Source organism: Octopus bimaculoides, chromosome 4 (assembly GCF_046866305.1).
Source record: "Octopus bimaculoides isolate indiv1 chromosome 4, ASM4686630v1, whole genome shotgun sequence".
NCBI classification, from domain to species: domain Eukaryota; kingdom Metazoa; phylum Mollusca; class Cephalopoda; order Octopoda; family Octopodidae; genus Octopus; species Octopus bimaculoides.
Window position 1 is genome coordinate 3,764,874 of NC_142931.1, and position 9,454 is coordinate 3,774,327.

General features: G+C 35.3%; 1 protein-coding gene across 41 annotated transcripts in view; it reads right to left on the reverse strand.

Annotated features, from left to right (window-relative positions):
* The window catches only part of LOC106881718 (forkhead box protein P4), a 543,812-nt gene that overhangs the window by 102,790 nt on the left and 431,568 nt on the right, over positions 1-9,454 (reverse strand). For all 41 annotated transcript variants that reach the window (XM_089350188.1, XM_089350182.1, XM_089350175.1 and 38 more), the window contains 2 exons: positions 6,392-6,745; positions 671-992 (listed from right to left, as the gene is read on the reverse strand). In XM_089350188.1, the coding sequence (XP_089206314.1) occupies positions 671-992; positions 6,392-6,745 (676 nt within the window). The remainder of the gene's footprint in view (positions 1-670; positions 993-6,391; positions 6,746-9,454) is intronic.

The window sequence follows — 9,454 nt, forward strand, 5'->3', positions numbered from 1 at the left end:
GGAAGAAGAGAGTTTAGTTACTAGGACTTGACAGGAGCTCAATTTATGGATCCTGGAAAGATGAAATGCAAAATCATCTTCAACAGGTTTGAACTTGGAATATACGAGAACATAATACAGCAAGGCATTTGGTTAGCAATTCTAAAACTTTTACCATTCACCAACCTAATTAATAATGGAGGAGACCCCCTTTAGTCATGAATGACCATGGGGATTGCACCTAGAAAGTTACCCTCCAAGGCACAGGTCGGGCAAGGTTGTTTGTGGAAGACCAGCAGTCGCCCATGCATACCAGCCTCCCGTCTCCACGCCACCAGTGTTATCCAAGGGATAGGCAAAAGGACCAATACAGCTTGGCACCAGTGATGTCGCAACTCATTTCTACAGCTGAGTGAACTGGAGCAACGTGAAATAAAGTGTCTTGCTCAAGAACACAACATGCAGCCCGGTCTGGGATTCGAACTCACAACCTCACAATCATAAGCTTGACGCTCTAACCACTGAGCCATGTGCCTTCACTAACTAATAATAACAATAATAATAATAATAATAATAATAATAATAATAACAACAACAACAACACATCAAGATGAGTCAAAGAAAACATGCAAAAATAATATTGTTGTGATTATTTATTATAAAAATGTTAAGAATAATAAAGTTTACTCACTTTGAGGTACACCAAATGGCTGTACAAGTCCAATTCCCTGGGATAAAAGGAACTGCCGTTGTTGGAACTGTATCTGTTGTATTAACTGTTGTTGTTGTATACTTAACTCATGCATTCGTTGCTTCATCTGTTTGCTATTTTTGCTTTTTTCCGATGGTGTAACCGAACTATGGAGGGGACCTGACTGTACACCTGACACATTCTGCTGCGGTTGCTGTTGTTGCTGCTGTTGCTGTTGCAAGAGTTGAGATTGCTGGAGAATGTTGAGTTGCAGCTGTTCATTCAGCTGGTGCAGTAATTGTTCTTGTAATTTTTGTTGTTGCTAAAAAGATTGAAAATATTCTTATTAGTTGTTTCGTTTTAACAATCCTAGTTTGAAGGCAGAGTTAGTACAGAATGCATAAAAACACCATAAGAAAGATAACAGTAACTTGTTATGTTTATTTTACGATTATTGCCTTACTAATAACTATACAAATCCCATACAACACTTTTGGAGAAGAAAAAAGTGAAGTAAAAAAACTAGGGACATAAAATAGTTTTAGAAATGAAAATAGAAGAAAGGGGGTCTTTTTTGAGAATTAAAAAAAACCGTTTATTGCAATAATCATGTATCAAGTTGAATGATCTCCCCAAGAAAGAACTTCCCTTGTTTGACTTTCATAGTTCCTAATGATTTGAGAAAGGTGTAGTATCACTGCTACTACATATAACATAACAAAGAATGTTAGTTGAATGTGTTTTAAATCATTTAATTAACAGTTCGTCAATTCCAGAGGCTACTGGATCGATGTTTATTATCTCATAGCTTCTGTGGCATTAAATAGATGAGAACTACACCTACCCCTGGTTAAGAAAGTAACATTTCACAACTAACTTCTTTTGTGTAATCTGGTACTTCATCTTGACGACTAAGAGAAACACGGCTTGGAAAATACTGTCTGCTGTCCAGGAAATAAAGGAATATAACGGCAGTGGGACTAAACCTAAAAATCAAGGGCCAGTGTGGGTTCAACAGATTATCTACTCAGCTACTTCATCTACAGCTTTGCTTTGAAAGACATTTACGGCACCATCACCTAAACTCCACTCCAATATTTCAATGGAGATGTTTTGCTCAAAGACATATCAACAGTTGTTGAGAATCTAGTTTTTAGAACAACCAAACTCTTCTCACTCTGATAATTTCAAAAGCTCAATGAGATTTTGGTTTAATCTTATTAATGACTGCAGATGACAAAGGATTCTGGAAGCAGTTTGTTACTATACAACCTGAAATCATCATTTTAGAGGAATCTACATAAAAATTGTCTGTTGCTACAAATGAATGTTCTGTCAGTCCCTTTACAATATAACTATTATAAAGAAGATATCATCATCGTCGTTTAATGTCCGCTTTCCATGCTAGCATGGGTTGGACGATTTGACTGAGGACTGGTGAAACCAGATGGCTACACCAGGCTCCAATCTGATTTGGCAGAGTTTCTACAGCTAGATGCCCTTCCTAACGCCAACCACTCCGAGAGTGTAGTGGGTGCTTTTACGTGCCACTGGCACAAAGGCCAGTCAGGCGGAACTGGCAACGGCCACGCTCAAAATGGTGTATTTTACGTGCCACCTGCACAGGAGCCAGTGCGGCGGCACTGTAAAATGATAATGTCTGGTGAGTTTGTTTACAATAAAACAGTTACAACAAGCAATCACAGATTTACAAGTTGCATTCAATAGAAAGAGTGTAGCTCAAGTTGTAATGACATGTAAAGTGAGGAGTTGAAAACTGTGGAACACATTTGCCACAATTAATGATGGTAATACAAAATCTGTAAAGTGATTGGCATTAGCAAGAACATCCAGCTGTAGAAACCATATCAAAATGAATACCAGTTTCCAACACTGTCTTCAGACCAATTGGATTTTATCAAACCATCTAACATGGATGTTAAATTATCATGATAATGATATAAACCCATTTTATTCTCTGTGGAATATTTTACTAAATGTCACCATAATTACAATAATGTTGTCCAGAATCAAATAATTTAAAAGTTGTCATAACACAATCTTTAATGTTTGGAATATCATGAGGGGTGGGTGATATCTTTCTTTTATCCAAACTGGAAGCTGATCTATGTGATTAGTTGTTGAATAAAGTCTTTAGTATACAGACCTCCTGTTACTTTTTATGGAGAGAAAGAGTTCTGAGAGGCTTATCACAACCCTCCATCAGACTCTACATAATTCAGACACTAGTTTAGCAGAACCTCCTCTTCCTGCCGGTACTTTCTTTAGCTTGTTACGTATTCTATTGATCTCTATTTGTTGATTTATAGGTGTAGATAAACACACACATAAGTATATATCATTACTTACACACACATTTTCTTTTAATTTTTTTTTCTCTTCCAGCATATTGTAATTAGGATTAAAGATTAAAGACAGACAACATTTTAAGTTATTTATGAATTAAATTAAGATTGTTTGCCAACATAACATGGCAGTCCTGGTTTAGGATGAATGTTGCTGTAATTTAGCCCCAGGAGGCATCGTCTCCAGTTGGCTATATGATACGATTTGTGTCCTTATATTTTCGAACAAGGGAATCTTGGGAGCGCTAGATTCCCTTGTTCGAAAATATAAGGACACGGATCGTGTCGCATAGCCAGCTGGAGACGATGTCTACAGGAGCTAAATTACAGCAACATTCATCCCAAACCAGGACTGCCATGTTATGTTGGCAAACAACTTTTTACTCCAAAGTACTGAATATCACTTGTTGTGAGATTTAAAAATAGTAATTGTCTCAATTAAGATTTCCATCCATGTTGAGTCTCTTTCTTGGATTAACCATTCATCAATTAAAACAGATTCACAAAGTAAAACGATCTTAATTTCTCTAATATAAATATTTTAAATTTACAATTTGATCAACATCAAACTGGAATAACCCAAATGGATTCAGGATTGTCAACTGCTCAGGATGAAATGTTAATAGAGGATAGTCTTAACACGGAAGAGATGATTGGCTTACAACAGTCACATGCTGTAAACCAATCTCTGTAAGCATGCTCTAACTTTAACGGAGTTAAACTGAATGGTGCGATGTAAGAGGAGTGTGTTGCGAGAGATATGATTGCAACGCTGAACAGGTGGCAACATAAATTGGCTGCATCGAATGGCAACAAGGATTGGAAAAAAGGAGGAGATAAAATAAATGAATAAAAGGGGACAGCTACAAGGGGTGAGTCACAAACTTGAGGAGACATCAAACATGGTAGTATCTGGTTTGACCATCCTTTCTTTTCCTATGGGCAGAAACCGAATACCACATTCCAACATGTTTGGTTACAGTATAATGTTGTTGTTGTTGTTGGCACTCCGTCGCTTACGACGTCAAGGGTTCCAGTTGATCCGATCAACAGAACAGCCTGCACGTGAAATTAACGTGCAAGTGGCTGAGCACTCCACAGACACGTGTACCCTTAATGTAGTTTTTGGGGATATTCAGCGTGACACAGTGTGACAAGGTTGACCCTTTGAATTACAGGTACAACAGAAACAGGAAGAAAGAGTGAGAGAAAGTTGTGGTGAAAGAGTACAGCAGGGTTCGCCACCATCCCCTGCCGCAGCCTCGTGGAGCTTTAGGTGTTTTCGCTCAATAAAGACTCACAATGCCCAGTCTGGGAATCGAAACCACGATCCTAAGACCACAAATCCGCTGTCCTAACCACTAGGCCATTGCACCTCCACACAGTATAATGTAACTTGAGGAAAACTTGACTGCTATTTCAAGTTGAATAAACATTTACAGGTTCTCCAAGGGAAGAAGAGCAGAAACTTAAAAGATATGAAAGTATGCGATATATTACTGGTATGTAGAGGATATGGAAGAAAGGAATGATAGAGCAAAGACAGGGATGAGAGATCAGAAAGCAAGAAAGTGATGAACAGATTGTGTGAATAAAAGATGAATAAAAGATGAAGTGAAAAGGAAAAAAATGGAAATGAAAAGAAATAACAGCAGATAATATCAAAGTTGAAAATTGTTTTTGGGGGGAAGTGTTGTTTGGCTAAATAATCATAATTAAATGTATCTAATTATTATAATTAAGTAGATCTACTTTTGTACTGAAACAGTATAAACACATACATAAAAATATAGACAAATACACTCACACATATAAACATATATATTTATTACACACACACACACGTACATGTGTGTGTATGTACGTGTGCACACTACATTCATACGTACTAAATGTTTATAGAAAGGGAAAAAAATGCAGCAAATATCTACAAAACAATTTTTGCCTTGTTTGTTTACATTTGTTATAATATGAAGAAATAGAAATAAATCAATAATGATCGGAATGTGTGTATTTATAGAAATATAAACAAATATATTGGAATACATGTTTGCATGCAAACAGGAATTTTACATGAAACAGTAGACAAAATAAGAATTGAGGAGAGTTTGGAAGCAAATCAGATGAAATAAATATCAGAGAGAGAAAAGCTGAATGTCTAACTTTACAGGAAAATAGAGGACATTCAAAACAGTCAAGAACTGGAAGAGTATAAATAAAAGTCAAGATGGGGGGGGGGGGGGGGTTAAGTTGGAGAAGGTCAGCACCCATGCTGCCTGTGTAGTCTTTCTTTGAATGGAACAGTCTAAATGGAATGAAAGAGAGTCTATGATAATTGATTTTACATTTAAGTAGAGAGAGATTAGTGATTAATCTTCCGTAGAGAAGCTACTAATTCAGAAGTCCAGTGTCACAACCACTGTAGATCCAGCTTCACAGAAATAGTAGAACAGCATGAGGTAGCCTTGCAGAATAATGGCCATGGCATAGTACAAAGAGAGTGATAGTAGTGATAGTGGTAACAAGTGTAGAGATGGTGAAGATCGTAGGAACAATATATGAAGAATTGAATGTTATAGCATTTTGTTTTAGTATGTCAAAGTTCTAATTTAAACCCTTCCCTAACTACCATAAATACCTAAAATTTTTCAAATCAACTAAATAAATAAAAACCTTTCAAGAACAAAGACAAAAACTGGCCATGCACTTAACTAAAAGAAATATTTTTTTGGTGAAGAGGTTGATTGGAAACAACAATGAAGACACAATGGGAGCAGATTAAAGTAATTTCTCTGAGGAAGTGGTTACCTACAGTTACATTTGTAGACATGAAGCATTGTAGATTGAAAAAGTGTAGCAAACACCTATCTGTGGTATTCATGCATCTCCAACACCATTATATAAGCATCATTAAATGGTTGGTGTTATTTAATAACTGAATATTTTTGACATGAGACCTGGATCTTTATTGATTCTTCTATTGGACAATAGTAATTTCACTGGATTAAAACTGAAGAGAAATGTAATAAAGTGTAAAGATCAAAATAGCAATGATTTCTTTTGTTGTATAAGAGAGCATATCTGATTGGTTCAACTACAGAAACTTTTGCAGTCTTTTTGTTGTTGTAAGAGACAACAGCTGATTGGTTAAACTACAATGTCTTTAGCTGTGTTAAATGTTTCTATTCTAGAAAGAAGGAAATCAAAGAATTTCACCCTGTCGCAAGGAAGGACCTGGTATGGCATTTTACCATTTCCCAATTAGGGAAATGGTCTAATAGATTACAAAAGTAAAATGAAGGTGATTGCATAAAAAAAAGAAGATGAGCCATATTTTGGAAGTGATGCAACTGACCTGTTGCTGCAAGAGTAATGTCTGTTGTTGCATAACTTGTTGCAGCTGGTTCGGATTCAGGAGTTGTTGTTGCAACAGTTGCTGCATCTGTTGTGGATTCAAGCCTTGCTGTGCAGCCAGCATGATGAGAGGGGTTTGTTGCACGGCAGCTGCTGCTGCTGCCACTGCAGCCTGCTGTTGTTGCTGCTGCTGCTGCTGCTGATGTTGTTGTACCTGTGCTTGGACCTGAGCTAGTTGTTGTTGTAGTGCTACAGCAGAAGAACTGTTGTCAATCAATGATTTCGACTTTCGTTTAGCTGCTCCTGTTACTGGTGACTTTATTGATAGATGTGGAGCGAGAGCTTGGACTTGTCCCTACAAAAGACAAAGGGAGAAACAAACAAAACGATATTTTAAAATTAAAATAAGGAAAACAAAAACAATTGATTCACATTATTTTCAGAAAAATAAAGAGTTTTCTTTTATTAATATCACTGAAGGCGTTCTTGTTGGAAACTTTATTTGCAGCAATCAAATCATTAGTTTCCAACATCAGCAGCACTGACAGGTAGGTGTTTTCTGAGAAAACAAGATTTCATTTACTTCTAATATTAATTAATAACTCAATAGTTATCTCAGTGAATGGCCAAAGTATTTATTAGTGGGAAACATCTAACTCTCACTCAAGAGATATTGACTTTTCCAGTATTAGTCATATGTATTAATATATTAGTCAATTAATAAATTAGTCATATGTATTAATAAATTAGCCAATGTTTTATTTATTTCATGCAAGTGTGCTAAATAGAAATGTGCTTTCTGTTTGTTGATCAATTAACAGTGAAGAGCAATATAGCTAAGTTTGGAGCAGAGACACAATGGGTTAACAAGGCTCAATTCCTTGTCAGAAGTTCTTCAGTATTTTGACAAATATTGTACAACCAGTAAAAAAGTTTATATTGGGTTATTTCAATTGACTCCAAACGGAAATGAAATAACAGTTCTTGGATTCAGTTAAAGAAGGAGAAAACGGTTTAATTATGGAGTAGAAACTTCAAATGGAGAGTTGAAAATATACCTGGGTAAATGAAAATATAAGCCAAAATAAAATAACCAATCTCTCACTTTCTCTCTATTAAACCATTTTGTTAAATTTAACATTGGAATCTAGTTCTATATCTAAAACTTCTTCCCCACTTACACCTGCCAACACACTAACTATGGCACAATGTGTTTTAATTACTAAACTAAAAAGAACGAACCAAATCAAATAAATATTAGAAATTATAAGAGAGAGAGAAAACATTTTCTTTTTACTTTTTAAAAGAAAAACTATATGAACAGCAATATCATGTGATAAGAGCTAGGAAAGCAGTTAACACATGAGGGTCATTAATCAAATAATTTAAACAACCCTTTAAACTGGTATAATATATCAATAATCAAATATTATTTGTTCGGCTAAAGGAGGGGAGGGTATCTTTTTTTACTGTTGCTTTTTTTAGTAAAACTAATTACAAAATTAGAGTAATTAAATTAAGGTGTTATGGAGAGTCAAGACAGAAAATAAAGTTGGAAGCTTAGAGAAAGGCTAAGCAGGTTAACGTAAAATAAAATTACAACTAAGAATTATTTTCAGAGAGCAATATTAAAATAATAGTTGAGTGCAATGTCACAGTTGGTTGTATTTGGTTTTGATGAAATAGTTTTGTGTCTTATTATTATTATTATTATTATTATTATTATTATTATTATTACGGAAAGTTAATAATATGTGTGTGTGTGTTCACATACACGCACACACAAACATATATATACACATCAAAGAAAAACAGTAGAGGGAAAAATTGTTAGATGTTTCAAGCTGACAGGAAGAATTTAGTTCAATGATGCATCTTGTTGTGTGTCTTTTGATTTCGATTCTTGACAGACTGGAATGAAGTACAAATCTAAAGACAATCATCCATGGTATACAATTATATTCTCTTTGAAACGACACTAATCATTAGAAAAAGGATCACATAGGATAAGAACAAAAATTATTTGAACATGAGCTCAAGATTTGATGTTTATGACTCAAAAATAAAGCTATGATGTTTTATAGCTGGCTTTGGAATAGCAATGGAATCACTGAACTATTCCAACTGACAGTGAACAATTACTTTAAAAAGTAACATTGCTACTGCACGTTACATCACCAGTGACACCAATGTAATACAGCTATTGTATGCAACAGCAACAGTGACAGATGTAACATTACTACTATGTGTCATACACACCACATCAACAATAATGAAGCAATGTTACATGTTTTTGACTAGATAACAAGGTATATAATATTTATAGAATTGATCACTGCCCGTTGGTATTTCATCAATTATTGACCTGCAGACAAGGAAAAGCTAAGTTAGCCTTGATGACATCTGAACTCAGAACAATGAGACACTGAAGTAATTTCAAACAGTAAATCATGCCAACATTCTACAATGTCCATTCCCATTACAACACAAAGTGAAAATGGGAGCTTCTAAGTGGTTATTTGACTGAATAGAAATAGCAGACAAATCTAGTTCAAATCATAACCTAGACTCTTTTACAGGGGGGAGGGGACACACTGGACAACATAACCTTAGATACAATGTCTGTAAAGTAGACAGTACAATCATATTAGTATGTCCAGTCAAGACTGACCAAGAGCTAAGCATCTACAGTGTTAATCACTAACTTAATATCACATTTTACAGTTTTGTGAAAATTTCACTAATTTTAATTTGTACCTAATTTTGACAAGAAATGGAGTTGAAAAATGGTAACAAAACCTGCTTTACAGGCATTACATTTGCTGATTTATTGGAAATGGTGGATTATGACTGAATGAAGTGTTTTCTTCTTACGAAAAGGGTTGAGTTGTTGGTTCTAGCAACAGGATGGATTCCTATAACAAGATTAAATCACAAGCAACATTAATACCATCAAACACTATGATGACGCTTGCCTTGCAATTTAAAGCTCAGTACTTCTGCAACTGCCATCCAGAAATTTCCTCAGAGACTCTTCTAAGCTTACAACCAGACTAGAACCAGT